The 27,518-nt window shown below is 42.5% G+C and overlaps 1 protein-coding gene across 1 annotated transcript in view; it reads left to right on the top strand.

Annotated features, from left to right (window-relative positions):
• The first annotated feature begins 655 nt into the window (after nt 1-655).
• The window catches only part of Pitpnb (phosphatidylinositol transfer protein beta), a 52,641-nt gene continuing 25,778 nt past the window's right edge, over nt 656-27,518 (top strand). The window contains exons 1-7 of the mRNA XM_048450732.3: nt 656-744; nt 4,852-4,882; nt 7,653-7,798; nt 15,472-15,563; nt 16,173-16,180; nt 16,837-16,911; nt 17,865-17,948. Coding sequence (XP_048306689.1) covers nt 725-744; nt 4,852-4,882; nt 7,653-7,798; nt 15,472-15,563; nt 16,173-16,180; nt 16,837-16,911; nt 17,865-17,948 — 456 coding nt within the window. The 5' untranslated portion in view covers nt 656-724. The remainder of the gene's footprint in view (nt 745-4,851; nt 4,883-7,652; nt 7,799-15,471; nt 15,564-16,172; nt 16,181-16,836; nt 16,912-17,864; nt 17,949-27,518) is intronic.

Consider the following 27,518-nt stretch of genomic DNA (forward strand, 5'->3'; position numbering starts at 1 on the left):
GCAGCACCCGCATGGTATTTGACAACTGTCTGCAACTCTTGTTCTACGTGATCCAGCGCCCTCTTATGGCCTCAATAGGCATCAGACACGCACATGAAGCAGACATAAAAGCAGGCAAAGCAACCACACACTTTTTAAAGCACAAGGGACCAACACATCCGGGTTAAAACACTGGTCTAGGTTTCTAGAACACGGTCCTGCTAAATTTGAGGCTCCAAAACCTGGCGTCATCGGCTTCCACGCCTGTGTGAAGTCTCTAAAGTGCACGATGGAAGCGAAGTGTCTGACAGAGGAGAACTTCCTCTGGAAGCAGTGAGGAGATGCAAAGCCAGCCACAGCACAACGCCGTCTGGGACCCCCGACTGAAGAACTCACTCGAAAACTGCCATGCAGCGGCCTGGGGGAACGTCTGACAGCACGCAGCCCCAGCGCTCGCCGAGTCTACGCAAGCGCGGCCCACACCGCACGTGCGCGCCAACGGGCCGCGCAGCCGCAGTGGAGGCCTCGTGCGCCGAGGGTGGGGCGCGGACTAGGCGGAGTTAGCCCCCAAGCGCTCTGACGCAATGGCCTGCGGCGGAAGGGTGCAGATGCGCATGCGCGACCGGAGCTCAGACCATTGGGAGGCCAGGTTGCGCATGCGTGCTGAGAGGCCCGGCGGTGGCGGTGGCGGTGGCGGCGGCGGCGGCGGCGGTGGTGGCGGCAACTGTGAGGGGGTTCCCGGAAGATGGTGCTGATTAAGGAATTGTGAGTGGGTCGGTGGGCTAGAGTGAGGGTCCGGGACGCGAGCTGAGGATGGTCGGTTGGCTCAGTGTGGGGGGCACCCCTGGGACGCCACGAACCCCTTACTGGAGCCCCGAGGCCCTGTGCGGAGACGCCGCCCTCAATAGTCCGCGCCTGGCTCAGCGGCGCGGCCGGAGCTTCCGTGGGAGCCGGGAGTGCCCGTAGAGGGGTCGCCCGAAAGTTTATGCCAGAACGCCGGCAGACTCAGTGGACCTGATCCCTAGCACATCTCCCTACCATCGATCTCTGGCCCCGCACCTCTAAGATGAGGCGACACTGGCCCCACCTACTTCACCAGGCTAGATGCGGCGTTAAACACATGGTGTGGCAAACGAAGATATCCCCAGGTGCATCGGACTGGTCCCATGATTTTGTTTAAAAGTTGTGGCTTCCCGCTTCTTAGAGCCGTGAACATTACAGGAAACTGTGGTGGCAGGGAATGTTCAGCTGTCACCTGAATCAGTGTTCCTTGTGCAATTAGGGATTTCAATATGACCCATTTTGTTGTTGCTCTTCTCTCCCCTCCCCTTTCATTTCAAATTCTTTTTTAAAAAGGCCCTAATTTCGCTGTGTAGGCAGCTTATCTGTATTAATGTCAACTTTGTTTAAACAAACAAAAAAATCACTAACGCAGTGCCTCTACTTAACACTGCCCAGATTCTATTTTCTACTCATCTACATTTTCTCTTGCCCATCCCAGCATTGCAAGATCCCCTTATTAGTCTTTTGTTGCTCTGCATATAGGCTTAACTCAGGGGCAGTCTGTTTTCTTTTCTGTTTTTCCTCAAATTAGTAGCTCACCACCTTCGGGCAGTTTATGTTGTTTGTCTTCATGTTCTCTCTACGGTGCACACTATACTCACTCTGATATCCAGCTCTTAGAAAGTCGTTAAGATGGTTAACAAACATTTGGTGGGTTTGTTTTGTTTTTTTTTAAGATTTATCTTTATGTGCATGAATGTTTGCCTGCATGTGTGCATGTGCACCACATCGTGCAGTGCTCTTGAAGGGAAGAAGAGGGCATTGAAGAGAGTAATGAGCCACCATGTGGGTGCTGGAAACTGAACTCAGATCCTCTGAAAGAACAGCAAGGCCTCTTAGCCACTGAGCTATTTCTCCAGCCCCTCAGCAAACATTTGTTCATGAATTGATGACAGATTACATTTGTGCGTGCGTACGTGTGTACAGGCAGGAGCCACAGCCTGCTTTCGAAGGTCAGAAGACGACTTGAAGGAGTCAGCTCTCTGCCCCCATTAGGGTCCTGTGGCTGGAATTCAGGTCGTATGGAGTTAAGTGCATTTGCCTGATGAACCATATCTGGTCTGAACAATCACTGCTTTTTGTTAGTGACAGGAACCTGAAAAAGGCTTACTTTGACATTCTGCATGGAACAAAGATTTGCATTTAAAGCATATTCATAGTACTGAACTTTGAGCTTGTATGAAAACTTTCTTCCAAGTGATTTTAACAATGTATCTTGCAAGCATCACCTCATTTATTATTCTGGTTGCAGATATTAAGACAGGAGACTATGAGACAAACAGGACAGTGTGTGTCAGTTGTACACGCACAACTGAGTATGGATGCCCATGGAGGCCAGATACATTGGATCCAGTTGGAACTGGCTATGAGTTGTCTAATGTAGATGCTGGGAAATGAACTCAGATCCTCTGCAAGAGCAATACCTCTGAGCCATTTCTCCAGCCCTGTCTTTTGCAGACTTTTACTTTGTGAACATTTAAATGCACTGAGTTAATAAATGCTGATATTTATCCAACATCTGATTATTTTTCTGAAAGCATCCTATGTTAAAGTTTTTGATGTTTAGTTTTTATGGTGGTCTCCCCTAGGTTTTTTTTTTTTCCTCCATCTAGGCTTTTAAGATAAAGACTGTTTCCTGTTAATGTGTTCTATGTTCAACACAGTGTAAGTACTCAGTACCATTAAATGAAGTGAATTTTCTGTAGTCAACTCCATTTAGTTGGTACACAGACAATGAGTAGGTGGTTCCTATGAAAATGTTGGTAAAGTAAAATACTATCATAGATGTTTGTCATCTTAAAACATCTTTTTAAAATAAGAATCAAAGAATTAAAAATAGCTTCCAGGGCCATGCATGCCTTTAATACCAGCACCGAGAGAGATGATCTTTGTGAGTTCCAGGGCAGCAAGGGCTGCGTAGTAAGACCCTGTTCTCAAACAAGATAAGACAGGAGATGACTCTCAGGGTAGACTGGCCCCTGCAGTTATCCAGCAATAGACGAAGTTGCCATTAGTGTAAATCTTGGTTTTAAAGTGTTTGTTGCTGGTTCTCTTTGGAAAAAACACTTTGATGAGGATCTTTAGAGAAGTTTGTGAATTTGATTTATCATTCTAAAAGTCATAGCCACTTTTGTTTCATGAAAGAGATTTCTCTGAGAGTTGTTAAACATAAATGGGCATCTTCTGCTAGTAAGTGTTAAAATTACCCAGCTGTGATTCTTTGTTTTGTAACTTTGGTGAAGACTTCCTTTCTTCCATCTCTTCCTTTCTACAATCCTACAACTTTGTTCAGTCCTTTAATATACTAATAATAATTCTTGAAAAGCTTCTCAGAAGACTTCTTTGCTTTATTCTTCATATTCCTAGCCACCTACAGATGGTCTTTTGAGATCAGTCATAGCTATGTCTTGGGAAAATCCTCTAGCATTTCTATTGCTTCATTAATGAACTTAATAAATTCTTTACCCTATGTTACAGACCCTGAAAAAGGTATCTCAACTTCTCTTTCTCACTTGCCTTTCTTTGATTTATGTCCTGTGGAATGAGGCATCAAGTTATTGTGCACTGTAGGGGCAGGGTTTAATGGAGGGACTTAACAGCTTGTTTGTTTCCCATGAGAAATAGAAGTTTGGGGCTTTTCTGAGTGTTGGGTGTCCATGGTTTTTAGATCACTGTTACACAGGGTGACAGTGACCTGTACTAGGGGGAGGAAATAACAATAAACCTGTTTTGTAGAAATAAGGGATTTCCTTGTCAAAAATCTGGAGGTAAAAACTGGTAAACGTTGTGATAAAACACAACGTAGTTGTAGACTTTTGAGTCGTCGTCTTGTACTACGTTATAGTAAATGGAACTCTAAAGATAACCTTTGTGATATCCACTAGCCCGAATAGGACAGTATCAAACACAGATCCACCTTCCACTGGCCTTGCCTTGGGAGGGGTATGGGATTTGTAAGGTGTGAGGCTGTCTCCTTTACAGACATTTTTGCTTGTTCCAAAGCCCTTCACTTTTGTCTCAGTAAACTTGAGTAATTAGATTATGGAGGGACTTTTCTAGAAACAGTCATTTGTGGACTTCAAGGCATGTTTGTATTCTGAGAGAAATATCAAAAATAAAATATACATAGGATTAGAGAGAGCTCTGTGGCTAAGAGCACTGACTGCTGTCACAGAAGACCCATGTTGAGTGTCTTGTGACCTCTTGTACCTGCAGTGCCATCTGCTGGTTTTTGTGGGTGCTCTATCATACACATTAAAAATAAACCTTTAAAAATGTACGTGTGTACCAGAGATAGCACATGTGTGGTGAGTGACCTGACCAGAGAGTCTGCAGATGATGGACCTTGCTCATACTTGCTCAGCCTGCACAAGAATCAAACTTCTGCATCTCAGATCCTATGGCAGTGAAGCGGGTAGCCCTCTGGGTTCAACAATGGCAGTCTTAGACTTGTAATTGAGACCCTTAGGGTCCTAGGCTTGCAAACACCCTCTCCTATAAATGGCATTCTTGTCCACTGTGTCACTAAATTTAAAATTCCAAGCTAGGCAGTGGTGGCAAACACTTTTAATCCTATCACTGAGGAGGCAGAGGCAGGTGGATCTCTGTCTGCATTTGAGGCCAGCCTGGGCTTCAGAGTAAGTTCTAGGACAGCAGGGATACATAGAGAAAGCCCATCTCAAAAAAAAAAAGAAAGAAAGAAAGAAAGAAAAGAAAAGAAAAAATTACTGAGGTTACATTGAGTCTAGAGATGTGTGTTTTAAAGCCATATCAATATGTAATGTAATATACTTTTCTTTTTCTTTTTAGTCGTGTGGTTTTGCCGTGTTCTGTTCAAGAGGTAAGTTGTTTTTGGTTCTGCACATCCCATTGGTGTGGTTTACTGCTCTGCTGGTCTATGCTTTTCTTGTAATATGCATTTGCTTTTGCCTTCTCTTTTGGTTCAGTCCTGGCATCTGGACCCAGGGCCTCAGACATACTAGGCAAGCAGTCTACCAATGAGTTTTATTCTCTGCCTTCATTTTCTTTCGCTTTCCAGTTTTTGTGACAAAATGAGTCATATTACAGATAACTGTAAATAAATTTCTGTTATATTGTCTCATTTGGAAGGATCGGTAGAAAATAGTTTAACCAATGTAGAAATTCTTTCAACACTATCCCAGAAAAATGAGGTTCCTGTCTCAATTTAAGTATTTCCTATGTGAGAGAGCTTGCCGCTGAGAGAAGAGGTGGCCTCCTTTACTACTGGACGTTTGTCTTTCCGCAGAACTTGCTTTTCTGTAACACGTGTGAGTTGAGCCTTCTCCTGTGGTAACACTTGAGCTTTTCTGGTAGTACCTCTGCCTGCCAACCTCACCACCCCTAAGACCTCTGTTCTACTTTAGCAGGTTAGAGTTAAACATTTCCAGTGTATCCATTTATGCTAATTTGTGACCTTATGACTTTACACAGCTGGCTTCACTGCTACATGCACCGTAGTTGTTGCTCTGCACTGAAAAGGTATTCTAGGTATGATCTTGCCATCAGCTGACATCGGGATTATGGTCTTGGGCATTAACGGAAAACCCACATCCCGCAGTACAGGAGTCTGAGGAATTGGCAGGTGTAGCCTAGCTCAACTCCCAGGGCCCTTCTGAACGTGTACATATTAGTTCCTCAGCTGACAGTAGACCCAAAGCAGAGAGTTGGATGTTTGGCAGAGCAGACTGATAAGCTAAGAAGTGACAGGTAACAGAAGGACAGGCAAAAGCAGAACTGAGAAAAGAAGTGGGTTTTGTGTGGTCCTGAGTACAGCTGTGTGGTGACTGAATAGGACTGGAGTTTCATCACATCACAAACCTGCTCTTTGTTTGTACAATTGATTAATTGAACTCAGAGGTGGAACTTGACATTTATTTTGTAGGGTTTATTGGGGCTGGGAGGGTAGCTGATTGAAACAACTTGTTGAAATCTGGAGTCTTGATATTGTCAGCTCAGATTTTTTTCAGCTTTTTATTATACTCAGATTTAACAAGCATGCCCCCTTCCCTGAGTCTGAGTTACTCTTTTTTGGATTTTCGAGACAGGGTTTCACTGTGTAGCCCTGCCTGTCCTAGAGCTCACTATATCTCCTGAGTGTTGGAATTAAAGGTGTGGGCCACCATACCTGACCCTGCGTTATTTTTCAAACAACACCAATGAGAAAACCTAGTAGCATGCTTTAAGTTACCAATTCATTAGTCTTTTGGGGATTCCAATCATTTTGTTTCTTCATGGATTTTTGTTAGACCAAATTTGTCCTCTGTTTTAAAGACATTTTAATCCTGTTTTGAAATCTGACGTATTGAAAGTAGGTTGTGAAGGACTTAAGAATTACGACATTGGCATTAGACTAACCAAGGCAACATGTCAGAAAACAGAGGGAACAGCTTCCCCTGCAGTCCAGATTCTTTTGTTGGTTGGTTTTGGTTTTTTGAGACAAGGTTTCTCTCTGTAGCAGCCCTGGCTGTCCTGGAACTCTGTGACCCAGGCTGGCCCCAAACTCACAGAGATCTACCTGCCTCTGCTTCCTGAGTAATGGGACTAAAGGTGTGTCCCACCATGCCCAGATCAGTCTAGACAGAGTCTTAGGGAACACTGAGAAATTTCTTTAGTTCCAGCCTTTCAGACCCTTCCAAGTCAAATTGAGTAATGAATGCTGTGTGGGGGTAGGGCTATTAAGCTAGCCAGCACAAAATTGCATCCCTGTGAGCATCAGATGGGAGTATTTCCTGAACTTTAATGATCCTTTTATTCTCTCAAGTATAATTTTAGCTTTGAATTATGAGTTCTAGAGGTAAAATTTTGTGTTTTTACTTTGAAAATAAGCTTATAAAGGAGAAAAATACTGCTTTAAGCTGTCTTAATCAAATTTGAAGAGATTGGCATTAGTCCCATGGTTTAGTCCCTGGAACAAATGAGCACATAAGAGCCTCGGTTTTACCCCTTATGGTGACTGTTAGTACACAGTTCAATACTGCTGACTCATGGGAACTGCCCTACCACTGAGATCCCTGGTTTACTATGCAGTAGGAATGACTGAGCACTACCCAGCCTTTCATGCTAATGCTTACGTGCTTATATTTCTAGACTGTTTGTGCTTATTGGAGAATTTTGTTGAAAAGTTCTGACCTGGGATACCCAATACTGTATCTTTTCAGTGGTGCAAGGTCCAAATTGGCACATGTGTCTTTGGTCATAAAAGAGACCCAGAGCTGTGCTAAAAGGTCTTGAGGCTTTTACTACCGCACAACATACTCTTCATTACTGAGAATGGAGAGCTAGCGGGTTGCTCAGCCTTAAGGTTACACGTCTAAGATGTAAGAAACATAAAAATGTTTCACAGGTTACAAATTCTTGGTTCAAAAGTTGAACTAAGTGCTGACATTCTCTTGATACATAATGCTATATAAGTGAAATATTAGTAACTTTTGTTTGTGAACCATGGAAATATGTGACCATCCGACATTGTCATTTGAGTTCTGTTTTCATGTAGAACACACACTGAATACTTATCTTTATTAAAGTTTTAACATAGGAAAGTTCTGAAAGCTTTTATTGACTTAGTAAAACTCTGCTCTTTGGAATTTCAGTATCAGGTTGGACAGCTTTACTCTGTTGCAGAAGCGAGTAAGAATGAAACTGGCGGTGGAGAAGGAATCGAAGTCTTGAAGAATGAACCTTATGAGAAGGATGGAGAGAAGGGACAGTACACACACAAAATTTACCACCTGAAGAGGCAAGTGGGGTTTCCACCTGTGACCTGCAGTACCTACCTGGCAACCTCCTTATGAGTAGGCCTGCTGAGCTATAATATGTGGTGACGGTGTGTTGTGCTTCAACTTATTGTGGACCCCCTTATGTTTATACTAAATTGTAAAAGAGATACATCTGTCTATAACAAAAGTTCAAACAGTAGGGCAGACTGTAAAATTCAACCTTCATCCTCAACCTGGGAGAGAGAAGATTACTGGTCAAGAGCACTGGCTGCTCTTGTAGCGGACCTGGGTTTGGTTCCTAGATCTCACATGATGACTCACAGTCGTCCACTGCTTTAGCTCCAAGATATCCAGCACCATGAGTCCCAGGCACACGTGTAGTACACATACAGGCAAACCACTCATATACATAAAGTAAAAATATATAATTCATCCTCACTCCTTGCCATCAGTACTCTTAAAAAGAGAAACACTTGAAATACTTAAGGGTTTATCCTTCTGGATCCTAGTTCATCCTTTTTTATTTTTTTTTTTTTTGTTTTTGTTTTTCTTTTTTAATGTGGGTTGGTGTGTAGGTTCTTGAGTAAGTATGAGTGGCATAGTTTATTTGCCTGTACCTTTAGGACAAAGAAGGATCTACTGGAAAGCCATGATGGTTTCAGTCGTCCTTCAAAGTTCCATATACTAGTCTTCCATATTTTTCTGTTTTGAATTTTTGCCAGTTTCCATTTTTTATTTCTTTTTTTATGAGTATGAGTGGATGCCTGATGGTGAAGAGGTCTGTGTGACTGTGGTTTTTACTTTTGTTTTAAGTTCCCTTGTGCATTCCTCTTAAGCTGGAGTCTTGAATCTTACCCATACCTTTTCCTTCAGATATTTTTTTTTTTTACAATAGAAAATGCATACCTGAGAGTAGAGATGGCTCTGAGTCATTTGTGAACCACCTCCCTGTCTCTTAAGGTTGGGCAGGCATCTCTGCTTGTCTTGGTTTTCTTCTCTGTACATTCAAATAAATCTTACTTGTATTCCTAAAGCACCTTGAGGTTGTAGATGAACTTAGGTGATTAAGCTTAAATTTTATCATTATTTTCTTTTATAAAGTTATATTTGTGTGTGTGTTGTGTGTCACAAGAGAGGAGTTGTTTGTGGAGGTCAGAGGAGGGTTGCAGGGTATAGTGATACACCAGATGTGTGTGCTGGAAACTAAACTATCAAGTTCTCTCAACCACTGACCCATTTCTGCAGCCTCTCTTTTACTATTTTTGATTCATCCATTAATTGAGTTCTACAAACAACTAAAAGTTCCTTATTAAAAGCACTGAATACGCTGGAGGGTTTAATGTGTCATGTTTGTATTGTTCTGTGATAACCCTTTGTAGATTACAATTCCAAATGTGAAAACATTAGCTTGCTGCATTGCTGTGGCAAAACACCTTGACCAAAAATAGCTAGGTGAGAAAAGGGTTCATTTGGCTTACAAAGGGGCAAGTTAAGACAGGAACTGAAGCAGACCCTGGAGGAATACCACTTTAGCAGCCTGCTCCCCCTGGCTTGCTCAGTCTTCTTTCCTGTAGCACCCAGGACTACCTACTCAGGGGTGGTATCTATCCCTACTGGCCCTCATCAATCATTAATCAAGAAAATGCACTTGCATTACAGACTTGCCGGCAGGCAATCTGGTGGAGGCCTTTTCTTAAAAGTTCTTATTCCCAGATGACTAGCTTGTGTCAAGTTGATAGAAAACCAACCAGAACACCTCTTGAAATAAATGTGAAATATCTTGTTTGAAACCAAAAGGTTCAGATATTAGAAAAATGGCACCTTGTTATGTAGAAAAGGTCTATTACTGGGCCATTAGGTATTCATACAGTTCCATGTTTTTAAAACCTAATCAGATAAAAACTCTAGAAAGTCATTAAAATGTGAGGAATGTTTGTCACTTCTGCTGAGATATTGGTGAATGCATTTTTATGGGAAAGAAGACTATTAAATACCACTTTTGAAACATTTGATTTAGGTAACTCTCCAGCGATAAATAGTAACTCTTAGTTGAGGAGAGCTATAAATATGGTCACTGCAATTGGTATTATTGCTCAAAAGCTTATTTGGACAGGATATTTGGACAGGATAGAACTTTGAGGCTTGGTAGTACCAGATCTCTGGAGGCAGCCCTAGAGTCACTCTACCTTTTCTGTGTACAAGTCCTGAGACATGGACAGTTTATGAGTTTTGCCAAGAAGTCATGGGAATGCACACTTGCCGTGGTCAGTAAGTGACAGACTTACATACCATGACTTTTAATTTCTCTTTTGCTCAGAATATGAAGTCCCAGGCCTGAGGACCCATTGGAGAATCCAGTGAGCACAGGTTCCCTAAGAAGGAGCAGAAGGGAGCTAACGGGATGGTGAGGGCTGCTTGACTTTGTGTCCACTCTTACCAGACCCTTCAGCCCCTGTCCAAAATGGTAGCTGTAGATAGAAATACAGGGAAGCATAAAAGGAGAACAGGAGAGAGGGCAACAGTGATGGAACTTCGTGGGAGAGATGGCCAGAACGTTGCCATCAATAGAGACCATGCAGACCATTGCTACTGTCAGGGAGCAAGAAAGACTATAGGATGCGGTCAGGCCTCTCAGATTCATTGCTTTCACACTGATAAGCCACCAGATAACCACATTACAAAAGGGTACAGATGACTTAGCGTCAAGTAAGGCCTTGATCCTAGGAAGGATCCTTCAAGGGCCTTGTGTTACATTTTAGGTGGTGCCCACTAACCTTGTTTATAGGCTTAGCATTTAATTTTTTAGTTAAATCAAGTTCTGTGCCCTGTCCCCACTTAATATCAGTAGAATCGAAGGTTTTATTTAGACCACCAACACCTTATTTTACCAAATTGTGAAATTCTGTATTTCACTTGACCCACAGTAACCAAAGTCTAGACTCCTTGGCTTCTTGAATATAGCTGCTTGTGTATGAAATAAAAAAATACTGTTCAATTATTATTTTGGGTTTTTTGGTGTTTTGTATTTTGACTGGTCTCCTTGTGTAGGTCGGGTTCCTACTTGTGATCCTCGTGCTCAGCCTCCTTGAGTGTTAGCGCTGTAGACTGCACTGCCACACCAGGCCTAGCCGCTCTTGACTGTGCAGGACACCTGAGTGTTAGGCCTATCAAACAAGTGGTTTGCAGAGCTCCCCTATTCCCTGGGCTAATCTTATTTTCTAGGGAGTACCTTTTGAAGCCGCAACAGTTTATTATTATGCTATTGTTATTATTTTAAATGAAGTTCCAATTTACTGGTTTTGTTTGTACTTATCCCAAGTCACTGGCACACACCACCCTTCACTACTAGGTCTTTGTCCATTTGGAATCGATTTTGCCTCACCATTCATTCTGCCCACTCCTGCACTTGGTTTAATTTCCCACACAGAGCCAGAGTAATCTTAAAATTTGACCCAGGTTGTGTTGTTCTCATTCTCAAAGCTTTCCACAGCTTCCATATAACACAAAGAATGAACTTCACTCTCCAGCTTGTTGGCATGCCGACCACCCAGTCTCTGACTGCCCATACCTCACTGGCTGCCCTGTCTGGTCATCGTCTTCCTTTGGTCACTACAGTAGCCATGCTAGGAACTGCCATAGCTCAGGCCTCGCTGTCCTGCTCTTTCCTCTCCTGCAACATGCTCTGCCCTGTGGTATGGTTCTTGGTTTTTGTCTTCCATTGTTTCTGTTTTCTTTCCTGAAAGGACAGCTATTTTGGGATTGCCCTGTTGGTTCATTGTTTCCAAACCCCCCAGCATGGCAATTAGAGTCATTTAAACCATGTAAGTCTCTCTTGTTTTTCTTATTATTCTGTGACAGTTTTCTACCCTGAGCTTGAGAGACTGCTTAGTTGTATTGTTGCAGAGGACAGTTCTGAGTTCAGTTCTCAGCACCCATGTCAAACAGCTCACGTGTTACTTCAGCTCTAGCTCTGGGGAATCTGATGCCTTTGACTTCCGATGGCACCTGCATTCACATGTAGCATTTTTGTTTTTTAGCTGCCCTGCCTGGGAACGAATGGGTTTATGACCATTATTCCATTATAATCAGATCTTAATACAGCCTCCTTTCAACACAGTAGAATAAAATACTGCAGTTGACTTTGATACCCAGGTTGAATATTCTTTTTTTTTTTAAATGTTTATTATTTATTATACATACAATATTCTGTCTACGTGTGTGCCTGCAGGCCAGAAGAGGGCACCAGACCTCATTACAGATGGTTGTGAGCCACCATGTGGTTGCTGAGAATTGAACTCAGGACCTTTAGAAGAGCAGGCAATGCTCTTAACCCCTGAGCCATCTCTCCAGCCCAGGTTGAATATTCTTAAAGTGTGTGATGGAGGTGTGCCTTCTGAGAAAACCTTCATGCTATCTATGGGCTTCTCTTTGCCAGCCCACATCTAGACAGGGTACTTTGAGGTGAGATCTGCTAAGAACATCAGAAGCAGTCACTGTCTCGTGAATGCTTAGGGGAGGAGAGGAGAGAACTTTGAAAGCCTACCTCCATTTCATAAGTTTATTTACTGTCATTTCCTTTTCTCAGGCTCTCTAAACTTTTAAAGTGATTTTCATTAATCAATGTGATAGAGGAAGATAGATAATTTAAGATAGATGAGATAAGAGATAGAGGAAAAATGATAGCCAACTTCTAGTTGCCTTGTTAAGAATGTGAAAAATGTCCACTAATGAATATTTAAAATCTGAATTTAAATTATATTTTGTTTATTTCATGTACACATTTCCCCAGGTCTAGTCATTAGTAGTCATGAAGAGAAGCTTACCCATGAATGTTCTTATGCTAAGTGCAAACCTGTAGTGAGTTTGGAGCAGCTAGCTCAGAAATGGAAATTTCTTAACTGAGATTTTAAAAAGGAACTTAAATGGTAGAAGCAGTCTTCTGGAACTGTGATAGGAGACAGTCAAGGTTAGGATGGAAAAATATTAGAAGTGGGCATGTTGGGTCATAGTGCAGAAATAAGGATCAGAGTTCAAATCCCCAGCACTCACAGAAAAACTGGATGTGACTGTCTACACCTGGAACCCCAGCACTGTGGTGGACAGAGATGGGAGGATTACAGGAGCTTGCTGGCATTCAGTATAGTTCCAGGTTTGGTGGGAGACTTTTTCAAAGGAATAAAGTGGGAAGTCATAGGACAGGGCACTTAGCATCCTCTGGCCTTCTTAAGTATGCACACTGGGGAGTAAGCAGGTTTTATACTGGTTTATAGGTATTAAACTTTTTCCACTGTTGGGCCTTGTAGAATAAACTGTTTCTGACGTAATCTCTAGGGAGTTTTCCAGCTTTTTTTTCTAAGTTGACTGACTGAACAATTGATAGGTTATTTGCCGTATTCTGAGATGAAGTATATTCTAATTACACGTAGGTATTACATTATGCTCTGTTGGACCTCACATTGCATAAGGACTGTTGGTTCTCCTTCTTAGCTGTGTGAGGTTTACACTTGATGTTCGTTGTGTGTGTGCAGTATATGTGTGGATGAACTTGTACATGTGTATTCACATGCTCATGAGTGTGCATTGTGTGTAAAGGTCTCAGGGCAGCAGTGAGATGTGTGTGCATGTGTGCCATGGCACACATGGGGAGGTTAGAGGACAACTGGGAATCAGCTTTCTCCCTAAGGATTGAACTCGGGTCATCAGGCTTGATGACCACTGAGATGTCTTACCAGCCCCTACCCTGTCTTCTTAGGCATGCATCAGGAGCTTGCCTACTAGGTTATGCTGTCTGACCAGCAAGCCTCAGGAATCCTCCATTCTCTAGCTTCTCAGAGCTGAGATTACAAACTTGTGCTTGACTTTTTACATAGGTTTTAGGGATGGAGCTTGGGTCTCATAACTTCTCCCCAACCTGCCTTTGACTTTAAGAAAACATTCTTTTTAGTTATCCTGACTTGATATTTCTGAAGTTGGTGTGAGTTAGCCTACAGTTTGAAAAGAATAAATGAGAATTGACCTTCATTCATTGTTATCTTTGAAGGGCATGAAAGCACATGGAAAATTCTTTATGTCTGCCCTAGGATTGTTGCTTGCCCCACCATTCAAACTATATATTTTTTTCCTGTGATATAATTTGTCTGAATAGTGAAACTCCCCCAGCTAGGTACTCCACCCATGTCGTGTCCTTTGGGCCTGGCATTTTGGGTTCTCTCTCTTCATGCCGCACAGCTTTCTGGGTGGTGTGAGGCTTCTCGGGGGTGCTTTGTTTAGCCTCCAGCATTGAGTTTAGGAATGGCTTCTGTTAACTTGCTCACCCTTAAGTCCTTTCTGGCTCCCAAGTTGGCTTAGTTTGTTCTCTGTCTTATTAGACAAATAAGTTTGAATTTTACTATGATATGTAAAGAATATATAAAATGTTTGAAGTTGGGGGTATGATGTAGTTTGGCTTCTATGATTTAACATCTGAGTTACTAACTAACTGAGATAATGGAACAGTACTTGCCTTATAGTGTTCCTGGGACATTTAAATGAGGAAAGCACCTTCCTTTAACCTCGGCAGTCAGTTTTCGGGGCTTGGGGGACTTTCAAAATTCTAGATACATCATAGACATTGTGTTTCAATTTTTGTGACTTTAGAGTAGATAATACAAACTCCAGGTTAGAAGATCCAAGCAGTATGCCCAGTGTTGACAGGTTAGAAGGTAGAGTTTGAGAGTTCAGTATAGTCTGTGTGGCAGTGTCTCTGTCATAAGCATGTTCAGTTCATCAGTATTTTTGTATAAACTGCAAAGACAGTTTTCTTCTTGTTAGCGACTAGTGCTTTCTGTTTATAAGAGTATATCAGTTGTCTTCTGTTTATAAGAGTATATCAGTTGTCTTCGAGTGCTGTTCTTGATGGGTTTTCACAAGTCTGTGGATGCCAGTCATGCATTTAACCTTCTCCTCTGAGCACATTTGAGGCAGCTAGCAACAGCCATTTCTTGAACTTACATTTTTCTTTCCTTTCCATTCTTTTCTTGTCCAAGTCAGGGTCTTCTACATAGTCCTGGATGTCCTGGAACTCACTGTGTGGACCAGGCTGGCATCAAACTCATAGAGATCTGCCTGCCTCTGTCTCTCGGTGCTGGGATTGAAGACATGTGCCACCACACCAGGCTTTTTTTGATGAGACAAGGTCTCACTCTAATTCATGCTAGTCTCGAACACATGGAGATACTCCATTCTCAGAGCTGAGGTGACTGCTGTTTAGACATAACCCTGCATTTATGGCATGCTTCTGTTGTGGGGAAGCCTGGCCATGTGAGTGACAGTGTGTGGGCTGGGTAGCTTCGGTCACCTGTGGGATTTCAGGGAAGTTGATTCACACTTGGTAGATGGTGAGGACCACACACACACATTTAAAAGGGTGGAGATGAAGCTTAGTGGTGCAGTACTTCCCTACCATGTGTAAAGTCCTGGGTCCATACGTAGTACCACCAAAATATAAAAGACACACACACACACAGTAACTTCTTTTATATAGCTAAACTTTCTTCATGATTTTTTAACATTAATTTGATACTTGATTATTTTGGGATTGAAATAAACTGTTAGTGCTATATAGTTCATCAGATTTAGAATGTGATAACATTTTTGATAGAAACAAAAATGATGGTACAGTTGAAAATGTATCCCAACATCTCTCTCCTTACAGCAAAGTTCCTGCATTTGTAAGGATGATTGCTCCCGAGGGCTCCTTGGTGTTTCATGAGAAAGCCTGGAATGCTTACCCCTACTGTAGAACAAGTAAGCTGGTTCCAGCAGTATTGCACCCTTCTGCTCTTATAAGGAGAGGGACGCTAAATGCCCTGGTCTTGAGGATTAGACCAAGTAAAGCCTCCTGTAGGGTCTTAGGTAGTCTACTGCGTGGGTGATGGCCACGGGAACCACTGGTTTCTTCCTCAGACCTATGCATATCCCATTCCCAGATGACAGCCATATGGAAGTCCTGCTAACTGTTGGCTTTGGAAAGATCAAGTAAACACAGAAATTATAAAGATCATGTACACCCAGAGGTGTCTTTTGTTGTGTTCCAGCAACACTCTAAGAAGATGTTAAAGATTTATTTCCCAAACTGTTTTCATATATGATGTTATGCTTTTGCGATATTCTTATTAGCATTATTTTAAATTAAGGTAGATTGTTTTCCATATTGCTTTGCACTCCATAATCTAGATTGAGGATTTCTTGGTGTCACTTGTATTGGGACCATTTTGAAGATATAAACTACTAAGTGTTACATGTTTGGGATATGTTATATGTTAGTCCACCTGACAAATACGGGGACAGGCTGTTTTGACTCCATCTAATTGAAGTTTTTCTTGTTTTGCTGCCCGCCTCTTCTCTCTGCCTCAGTTGTAACGGTGAGTAGCACACAGTATTCCTTAAACTTTGTTTTTACATCCTAATGTTTCCTAGCTGCTGCTCACTTTTTGCTTAGGCCCCCATTGCTTCATGGCCTGTCCTGTGTCCTCCCTGTGCTGTTCCCACCTCATATGTCCTAGGCTTGCCTCACGCTTCTTATTGGTTCTGCTCTGCTTTTGCTACTCCTTTGAATGTCAGAATTGCTCAGAAAATTGCCTTTTCTCTGCCCTTGTGCTGTCTGACAAGTGGGAGTGCTTGAATTATGCAAGTGTCATTTGCTGTACCCAACAAGCCCCAAAAATCAGGAGCTGGGGCTGGAGATTCATCTTGACCATTAAGAACACTTGCATTAAGAAGGTTGCTCTTATAGAGGACTTAGTTTCGGTTCCTAGCACCCACATGGTGGTTCACAACCATCCATAAATCAAGTTCCAGGGATTCCGATTCCCTCTTCTGACTTCGGCAGGTACCAGACAACATGTGTGGCCCATGTACATAGATGTAGGCAAAACACTCATACACAAAATAAAGATAAATCTAAATAAAATGGGGAGTTTATTTGGATTTTGAAAAAGTACACACTGGGGTACTGTACGAGGAAAGACTCCCAAAGGACTGTGAAGGATGCATCACTTTCTTGTTGTGTTCTCTGCAGAATGAATATATGAAAGATGACTTCTTCATCAAAATCGAAACATGGCACAAACCTGACTTAGGAACATTAGAAAATGTAAGTTTCCACTATGCACTGAAAGGGCCGGCATGTAGCTGCTTCATAGTGTGCTTGGTCCACATGTATCAGGCCCTGGGTTTGATTACCAGCCCCATCAGAATGGTGCCAGCTCATGGTACCAGCTCTTCACCTGAGTGAAGGCTGTGGGAAGGGGGATGACTGAAAATAGTCCGCTCTCCTTAGTGCGATGATGACCCTGGCTTAGACAAGCTCCTGGCAGCACATCTGTGTCATTGGGGTGAGGCAAGCAAGCCAGACACAAATCTGCTTCTTCTATCAGTCCTTGCCTTAATGCTTGAGTGAACTCTTCGGAGATCACTGTTCTTATCAGCAGCTCTCTTACATGGAGCAAAGACAACGTGGGTGACTCACAGATGGTGCGGCATCCAATCCCTACCTGGGGTATTAGTCGGTTTCCCTCTGTTCACCAGAGCGGTTGTTTACTCTGATGTTTATTTCCACTTCACTGTTCATAACAGTAGCAAAATTACAGTTATGGAGTAGCAACAAAAATAATTTTATGATCGGGGGTCACCACTGCATGTGGAATTGTGTTAAAGGGTCACAGCATTGAAAACCACTCTTCTAACCCCTAGTGCAGCTTGTTGAAGTCTGGTTGTCGTGTTACATTTGCTAGCATAGAGTTTAAGGGTTCCAAGCTCTGTGCTTATATCATTTGCATTAAACAGGCAAAACACATTTTGTTACACAAATCACCTCTTAGCTCTACTATAAAATTGCCCTGACAGATTTCTCATGTATACATCCACCCCTCATTGGCGAAGCAATACAAAGAGTAAAAACTGTCTAGAGCTCAAGGTTACCAGTTGCTATTTTCTGAAATAGTAATTTGTCCCATACTGTGTTCTGAGGTACTCAAGCTAAGATGACATATGGAAATGTAGTGCTTTCCTGAAAAAGAACACACTAAAGTATTCTGTTTCTCACAGGTTCATGGTTTAGATCCAAACACATGGAAAACTGTTGAAATTGTCCACATAGACATTGCAGATCGAAGTCAAGTTGAACCGGCAGTGAGTACTATTTGGTGGCATCTTGATATGTCCACTTCACATCTCAAATAATCTTCTGTCTTTTGTATAGTCTGCATTTCTACACTGAAATGATCCTGGCACTCAGGTCTGCTCTGGACAACAGAGGCCCTGGAGGAAGAGAAGGTGATCGTCTCCCATGCTGTGGGCAAGGCTTATGTTAGAGACCGTTTGCTCAAAAAGTGTTTCCAAAACACTTTTGTTTACTGCTTTAAAGTCACACAGGTCTTTTATACTTTTTATGTATGAGTAAGAAAGTAAAAAATCTTCCTTCCTTACTTAGTAACTTCCTTACTAAGTTTTTACTAGTTCAGTTAAAGCTAGTCCTGTTAGAATCATTTATATGATCGTTTAGCCAGCTAGCATGCTATTTGAATTATTTTGCTTGTTAAGCTTTTTAAATTTTATATGTGTGGGTTTAATGCACAGCACACGTAGAGGTCAGAGGAACAACTTTCATGAGTTGATTCTCTCCTTCCACCTTCACATGGGTTGTTACGGGGTCAAAACTCGGGTCATGAGGCTGACCTTACCCACTGAGCCATCTTCCTAGCTAGCTCTGTTTTGATTCTTACTAAATGTAAGTATCTGTACCTGCTTCTCCTCACTTAATCTTCCTTCCCCATGCCAGGTGAAGACCCTCGCTTGTTTTGATTTCCTGGAGTTGGTAAATACTAACTCAGGCCTATAGCATGCAGGTACTATATTGATTTTATAGCTGTGATAGCCAAAGATTGTCTTCTGCTCTGCTGGTACTTCCCTGGTTTGGTTGTTCAGTGTCCCCTACCATATCTGTTTTTAGTGTGTGGTCTCTGAATTTGAGCAGTGTTGTCAACTCAACAGAAATAACTCAAATACAAACTATAAAGGTAAATCTAAAACAAAAGTCTCTGACTTTTGTCAGAAACACCTGGGGTTGAAGTTGATCGTTACTAGGCTGGACACCGCTCTTTTAGGGCACCTCCCTACTTAGAATTTCCTTGTTAAGCTAGGGCAATGGTTTAATGAGTATGGTCCCAGTGCCAGATGGCGATGCCTGAGGCTGACCCCTGGGCTCTGCAAACACACGCACCATCACACACCAATAAATATAATGATAAATATGTGGGCACTGAATAGTGGGGGTGATCCGAAATTGGGTTTGTTTGTTTTTAATTGTACTGTGATATGAAGTTACCTCAATTTCAAGGATATTTTCACCTTTGGAATTATGTAAAGGAGGCTATTTTAATCTGTTCAAGTGAGGATCATTCAAATGGTGTCTGTTCTTTTTGTTGGGGATGTCTTTTAGTCATTATTTACTGTATGTAAAAGAGTGGTGAAAAGGAGAAGTATCTAGGATGTGAGAGTCAACAGGTTAGCTGGTCACAGACACGGTACCATGAGGTACCGTAAGTGCAGTGTGGCAAGCCCTTGGCAAACCCAAGTTATTGGGTGCCCTGGGAACAGCATTAATACGTTGTTATTTGAAGTGATGTGTTGGCTAGTCAGAATAGAATGGTGGCACCAACTAAACCTGGACCTTTGTGGTTTGGTAAAATATAGGATACGTCTGGTTTTGCTGGGAGCATGAGGAGTTTTCATTCTTGTTCTAGAACAAAAGTAGACAGTGAGAGTGTGGCCAAGGCAGCCTTCTGCTCTGCTACCTTACAGGTGAGAAGGCCCCACGTTTGCAAAAGCTACACAGGTGGTTCTGTGGGATGATGTTTGGGCTGGATAGATGATGGAAAGAGTGGATTGAACCTGGGCATTGTGATTTGGTGGGGATGGTTGTGGCAGAGAATGGTACTCTGAAAACAGGTTTTACATTCAATGGCTTTGCCATCTCTAGGCTCTTTGATCTTTGCCAAGGTTTTGTGACCTCCCTGTGTACAGCTGTTTAATCTTGTGCAAAATGAGGCTGACTACCACACAACACTAAATATGGGCACCTTGCAGTAACTAGGTTACTATGTGCAGGCCTGGCTGTCATTGCCAGCTGCACTGTGCAGGTGGCTGCCCCAGTGTCACTATGTGTGTGTTCACCTGCATTTTTTCTCTTTTCAATTGTATGTGTACAAAGATTTATTTGTGTGTGTGTGTGCACACGCTTGTGCATGTAGGTGCCTTGGAAGGCCAGAAGAGGGTATCTGGGTTCTTTGAATCTGGAGTTACAGGGTGTGAGCTGCTTGGTGTGGGAAACTCTGATCTTCTTCAAGAGAAACAAGCACTTTTTAACTGCCGAGCCATCTCCCCAAGCCCAATTTTCTATGGTTTTGCTTTCCAGGGTTCATAATTCCTATTTGCAAATTTACACTTCAGATATGAGTAAATGCAAATTTAAAATATATTGAATTTGTAGTAGCATTTTTTATTGTGATAAAATGCACACAATATAAAAGTTAACTTTTGAATCCTTTAAAAATGTACAATGCAGTGGCATAGTGAGTATTCACGGTCATACAACCATCACTGTCTAGTCCCCTGTTCCTCCCATTCCTTCTTAACCCCAGCTCTTTGTGACCACTGGGATTTACCTGTTGGGCATTTCTTACACCACATGGCCTGTTGTGTCTGAATGCTGCTTAGACTGCATGATTTCAAGTTTTATTTGTATTGTAGCATATGTTGGTGTTCATCTCTTTAGGCTTGACCATATCACACTGGATGAAATATTACATTTTGCTCAAACTTTCATCGCTGTTGGGCATTGTGGCTGCTTTGACATTAGTATCACAGGGTCTTTTGGTCTGTGTGCTTTCTTAGTCCTGATAATGGAAGCGTAACTGATACCATGTAGGATGTCAGGTGTAACATTAAAAGAACCTAGCTTGAGGGACTGGAGAGCTGCTACTCTTACAGAGGACCTGGATTCAGTTCCTAGCAGCCACATTATGTGGCTCACAACTGTCTGACTCCATTTCCGTGGGGATCTGATGCACTTTGGTCTCCCTGAGTACCTGGTGCACATAAACTGACACAAGTGCTCACACATAAATAAATAAAAGATACTTTTAAAGGAATGTATTTGCAATTTTAAAAGGGCAGTGTTGTCATAGCAGGCAATATGTCAATGCACACTTTCCATACTCAAGATCAGTGGTAGTGCCTTGCAGTCTGGGTGAGATCAGCCCAGTACTATGATCTAGCTAAATCGTAGAGGTTCACAGTGCTGCAGGGGACAAAAGGTCACCAAGGACTCAGACCCAGAAAGGCAAAAATGAGTAGGGTTGCAGTGGTTGAAGGGAGTGTGTGTTTTACGTACACCTTTGTCATGCATGCATCACACTCTCAGGTCACAGTCTTTGTTCATGTGTCTGTTTTTTTCTACAAAGAAGTTGGACCTTGGGAAAGAGTCTTGCTGTTAGCTTGTTCCTTAGGCTTCTGCACTCTGCCTGTGGTGATTGCATAGTAGGTAGGGAAGAGCAGGAAGGAAAGGTGAAGGTGCCCTGTTAAGATAAACCTATGCAAGCTCATGTCAAAAAAAAAAAAAGAAACACGTGGTTTTGGGTTTGCATGTGTGCTCCTTCTGTCTTCCCCCTGCCGTGTTCCCGGCCATCCAAGACCATCGACTCCTTTTTTTTTTTCCCCGGTTTTTTGAGACAGGGTTTCTCTGTAGCTTTGGAACCTGCCCTGGAACTAGCTCTTGTAGACCAGGCTGGCCTCAAACTCATAGAGATCCGCCTGCTTCTGCCTCCCAAGTTCTGGGATTAAAGGCATGCGCCACTACCACCCCGCCTGGTGGGACTGCTGTCTATTAAACACAGGCATTTAATTTGGTTTAATCTGGTCTGATTGGAATTCTTTGTGCAGGCAGAGAGGTTCTGTTAGAAAATATTTCTAACACTCAAAACTGGGGCTACAGGTACATGAGAGACGTACATGGCTGCATGGATGTTAGGTCTGAACTAGTAATTTTGAGAAAATAGGTAGTCAAGATCTGTCAGATTCGGCAAATGTAAAATAGTTGAGTAGAGGAAACAAAAATTTGAAAGGAAGCTTAAACCTTTTCACTCCATCTGGTGGGAGTTCTCTGTCACTGCAGGTGGATTTGGTCTAAACGGTTCAGTTCAGAGTTACTCAGGCTTGCTGGACTGTTAGATGGCTCATATTTCACTCTTGTTGTCTTTCTGTGTTTGCTCATTCTTAGAAGCTGTGTTTTACCGTGTATTGAAGGGACTAATTTTGACCCATGGTGTATCTGCATATTTGGCTAAGCATTCTGACGTATTTGTATAATTGAAGTGGCATTGTCAGTATACCTCTAGAAGCAAAGATTTGTTGAGGGGTATTTCGTTGATGCCTTTTGGAAAAATTTTATAAGACTTGATTTAGGTGGATTATTTTTTTTTAAATAATCCACCTAAATCATGTATACATGATTTTAAACATGTATACAATGTTCTGTGCTGCATGTCTGCCTGCCTGCCAGAAGAGGGCACCATGTGGTTGCTGGGAATTGAACTCAGGACCTCTGAAAGAGCAACCAATGCTCTTAACCTCTAGCCCCAGGTGCATTATTTCTTAAAGAAACCAGTGGGCTGTCTGATATTTCTGTGTAAATAACTCACTCAGTTTCTTTTGTTCTTTAGATTGTCTCTGCCTTGCAAAACTGACTTCCTCTTTGAGAGAAAGAGGCATTAAAGTACGGTGCCAGTAAGATTTGTACCCTTCAACGAGTAAAGGTCCTCCTCTGGAGTTTAGCAGTCACAGAGCACACTGTGCCAGCGGAACACCTCTGTCCCTTCACACTTCTCTGTCCAAAACCCCTGTGTTCCTGCTCACATTCCCTGCCTTCAGTTTTCTCAGTACCTTGGGCACCGCTTGGGCAAGGGCAGCACTGAACTCAGAGGCACACTTTTGATGGGGAGTGAACTTTGCAATGGAGCTTTGCTGGATTTTTTTTTTCCTGTAGTTGTTAGCTGGTTTTGTTGTTGCTGCTGGTGTTTTTAAATGAGGAAGTCAGGAGGCTGAGGGACGAGGGTTGCTTGAGCCCAGGAATTTGAGACCAGCATGGGCAACATAGGGAGATCCCCATCTCAGAAAAACAAGATAAGAAGAAAGTAGGAAAAGATAGAGAGGGTGGATTTTATTGTGCAGACAGTAATGGATACAGTAATGGATACCACTTCCTGATCCTACACCATGGGAAATACATGGTGCTGCCTGCACTGCAAAGATTCTGAGCCGCTATTTGTGGTCTGTTTTTGTTCAGGTTAAAAGTGTCTTAATAGATTGTGTGTACAGCATAAAACATCCAAATGTAAGTTTGAAGATTTCCCCCTTCTAAGATTATTGTTGATACATAACCACAGCAAAATGTTTGGGTTTCTTTAACTGCCCTGATGAGATGCTCACGCATAGCCTCAGCTCATTTCCAGAATTGTACACAAATACAGCACTTGACATCTGCTTCTGCTTTGTTTCCTAAGGTATAAAATCTGAATGTGGCCCTTTTAATCATGCCCAGCACTCTGTCTAAGTAGCTTTCCATGATTTGTATACAAAAGTCACTTCCCAGGAGAGGCAGGCTTATGAGCTTGAAGTGTGCACACCACTAACAGCAGAGTCCTTCAGTTTGGAAGTAATTTGAAAGAAACAAGCACAGTTTTAAAAAAGAGAAATTGGAACCATATTTAAAGGTATTTATGTGAAATGAAAAAGAGTTTGTCAGCCTTTCTCCTGGCTTAATACATGCTGTGTGACTTTATAACTCCCAGGATGGGTTTCTCTTTTCTTTAGTAGAAATGATGAAATGATAATTCAAAATTTTGAAATCTAAAGCAATGCATTTTAGTATGCTTTAAAGAAGTTAGTAATAAGACTATATTAGTGATTCAGAAATATTAGATTACTAGAAAGATACGGTTTACAAATACTGTTGTAGTGCTGTGAGATGGCTCTCAGATAACGGAGCTTGCTGACAGACCTGAGTTCAGTCCCCCGAATGCACATGGTATAAGGAGAGCCAATGCCTAGTAGTTGTCTGGCTCCCCACACATGTGCTATGGTATACAAGTACTCACATTTTTACACACACACATACCATTTTTTAAACTATAAGAATATAACTTAATATGGTGTTGCACAATATTTTTCTACCATCTTAAAATGTAGCAGGTTCAAAGAGAATAACATAGTCCCCTTATGTTTCAACATGACTGTGATATTTTTATTTGTGGTCAAAGTATTTTTTTGAAATGAGGCATTTCAAAACCAAAAATGACACAGTTTTAGGAACCTGGTGATAGATCACTAAGGACAGGAAGAGGCACCTATTTCTGGATCACAGGAAAGGGTGCACAGAGCGCCCTCCCACTGTGCTCCCCTGCGGATCCTGGGGCAGCTGTTGCTGTGGCTGTTCAGCAAGCTGGACTGCCTGAAGTTTGCTGGGCTTTACTCAGTGCTGTTTGCTCCTTTGAGCCCTCCCCCACCATGTTGATATTCAGTGCTTTCCTCCTCACTTGCCTGTGTGCCAGATCACCTTCCTTTTACTGTCTTTCCCTTGCAGGCTCACAGTGTGCTCTTGGAGTGCTACTTTGCTGTGTGTTCCTAGTACTTACTCCACTGCCTGGACTAGGATCCTAGGATTGTTGATTCTGGACTCTCTACCACTATACACATACATCTTTTTGCAGTAGAAAAGCTTGTAGGCAGCTTTTTCCGCCTGGGGGCGTCCTCTTAGTGGACACAGGCCCCTTAGTGGATACAGGAAGTTAGTTGTTGATGACACTCTCTTTCCCTTGAGTATAGGGCTCATCACGCCTCACCTGTGGAGAATCCCATGAGGCACAGCATGCCCGGCATCCCAGTGACCCTGCTCCTGTACACTTGTGGGAAGCTGTGTGCTAGCACACAGGAGAGATTAGAGAGAGTAGGAATCGGGAAGCAAGAAGACTCTCAGTTGGAGGTCAAGGCCCAACCTTTACTTAACCTTTATTTGCACTATTAAGGAGGGGCTGTCATTTCTAGCAGTCATTGGTAGCAGACTCCAAGGGAGGCTGGCAGCTTCACTTTCTAGAGTTGATTGAGAGAGCACTGTTAGTTTACTTAGGGCAAAGGAACAATTGCTGGTTCATCAGTCCATCTTCCTGGTTCTCAGAAACAGACTTTTTGGAAAGGCATTGCTTTTTCTTTTGATTTTGAGTTCTGTTAGACCATGCTTACACTTTATGTATTTGATCTATAATCTTGGTAGCATATGCTTTACTGTGCTGTTTCTAGAGGGAAAAAAATAATTATATAATTTTTAAGAGATAAAAGAATGTCTTTCCTAAACAGTCTATACTAGGGGTTTTTCCCCCTCTTTTTATTTATTTTTATTTTTTTATTTTTGGTTTTCCCCCTTTTAAAAATTAGAATAGAATCTGGTTAACCAGTGGTGGGTGGACCCTGATAGCTTGGATAAGCCATCAGTCTGTCTATATAGCTGCGATTTAGCTGTGTGTGTGTGTGTGTGTGTGTGCGCGCGTGTAAGAGAGAGGACAGCTTGCAGGGAGTTGTTCTATCTTAGGAGTTTGTAGCTGATCACTAATGTGTAAGAGACTTTGAGAAGCTTTGCTCGTGATGCATGTGTGAAGTGGGAGGACTGTGCCCCAGCTGCCAGTGTGATATGTGCAGGGATAGCCCTTGAATGGAGGAGAAAACAGCTCTACGTCTGAAGTGGCTGGTCTTGCTTGTGCTTGTAAAACATGCACTTTCCATTTACTCATCTCACTAGCCTTTGCTGCACAGTGAAACAAGCCCTGGACAGGATCTTTCTTTGTAGTGAGTTGTAAAGGGTTCCCCTTTCCTGCCCCACCATCTTCAAAGAGAATATAAATAATGTAAGCATGGTTGCCATTAAAAATAAATGTGAAAATATTTTCCCACTTTAGTCTGCTGCCTTACATGGTCAAGTACTTCCAGCGTGGATTCCTGGTGTGTTTGGAGACATGATTGGCAGCAGTGCCCTCTTGTGGGAAAATAACATACTGCTTTTTCCATGTGTACATTTCTGTTAAAAATCAGTGTGTAAAAACATCTTCACAAAAAGTACTTTCTGACTGGACCCCACCACAAACCAGGTTTAGAAGAAAAACAGTAGGGAAGGTGGGGGAGGGAAGAATTCTGAGAACCAGAAAATGGTTTTGAGCAATTTCTTGTTAAATTTTTTTAAGAGGTCTAAATTATTTTATTCTATATATTTATTTGAGGAGACTTCCTCTGGACCCTTAGCTGACCCAGAACTTGCTGTGTAGACCAGGCTGGTTTCCAGCCTCACAATCCTGGATTGAAGGTGTGGTCACTCTGACAGCACTGTGATATACTTAGATGCTGTTCCCTAAGTTGAGCAGGAGCAGAGGTCTTAATGTTATGCTTTTGGCCCTTTAAGGGGCAAGCCACGCCCACTCCTGTCATCCCCTGACCTCTCCCCGCCATCTCGGATCCATCCGGATCGCTCTCTTACTGTCATCTCTTGGGGTTCCCCCTCCCCCCTGCCCTCCTTCCCCTCCATAACCCCCTGAATAAATATTTCAATCTCACTCTACGTGTTGTGTCTATCCACGTCTCTGTCTCCTGCTCGCCTGCCATGTGTCTGCCCGCTGCCGGGACCTACCGGGATCTTGCAGGGATCCACAGCCAGTCTCGGACAGGCGGATCTCAAGCCGCTCTCCCGGGACGCGCGGATTTTAACATATAAAACTTACAGTCCTGTTTTTAGAATGTAGTATTGAGGGCAGCAGCCTAATTCCTGCTCTGGGGTTGTGGGTAATGTGTTTGAGCAGGGAACACCCTTTCCCTTCCTCTGGGGCATGACTAAGCATTGCTGGAGAGCTATGCTGCCTGGCTCTGTCCAGAAGTGCTCAGAAAACACAAGCACAAATGATGGTGCTGGAGTCTGCTTTTACAGAAAGGAAATGGCTTTATAGTTTTTAGTAATTTTATGCCAACAGACCACACAGGATCCTGGATTGAGGAGCTACAGGGCAGGTAGGGCACACCCGGCCCAGCAAAGGACATTCCCTATTTAGCTGATACCATTTGCTATGGTGTCTTCTATGATGTGCCGTCAGTTAAAAGGGAACAGAAGTGTTAGAACACTGCCAAACATCTTAGGTGCAATTTGGTTTTAAAATGAATGAGGAGTACCTTTGCTGACAATGGCATGTTTATTGTGTTAAAACTTATTTCATTGGTATCTAGACTCTTGAATGCCTAAGTTGAAATAATTAATTGTATGTTTATGTGTGTTTATATATAGAGATATACATATGGAGATGTTAGGATGGGGACACATGAGAAAGTCAGGACAGCGTTGTAGAGTTGATTCTTTCTACCTTTACATAGTTCTGGGATTGAATTTGGGTCATCGGCTTACACGGCAAGCATCTTGATCTGCTGAGCTATTTTGCCAGTTGAAATGCCTTCATTTTTTGTTGGTGTGTTTTGAACACTGATTTATTTATTCATTCATTCATTCATTTTGGTTTTTCAGGACAGGGTTTCACTGTGTAGTCCTGGCTGTCCTGGAACTCACTCTGTAGACGAGGCTGACCTTGAACTCACAAAGATCTGCCTACTTCTGCCTCT

Source organism: Myodes glareolus, chromosome 2 (genome assembly GCF_982192425.1).
Source record: "Myodes glareolus chromosome 2, mMyoGla1.1, whole genome shotgun sequence".
Classification (NCBI taxonomy): Eukaryota; Metazoa; Chordata; class Mammalia; order Rodentia; family Cricetidae; genus Myodes; species Myodes glareolus.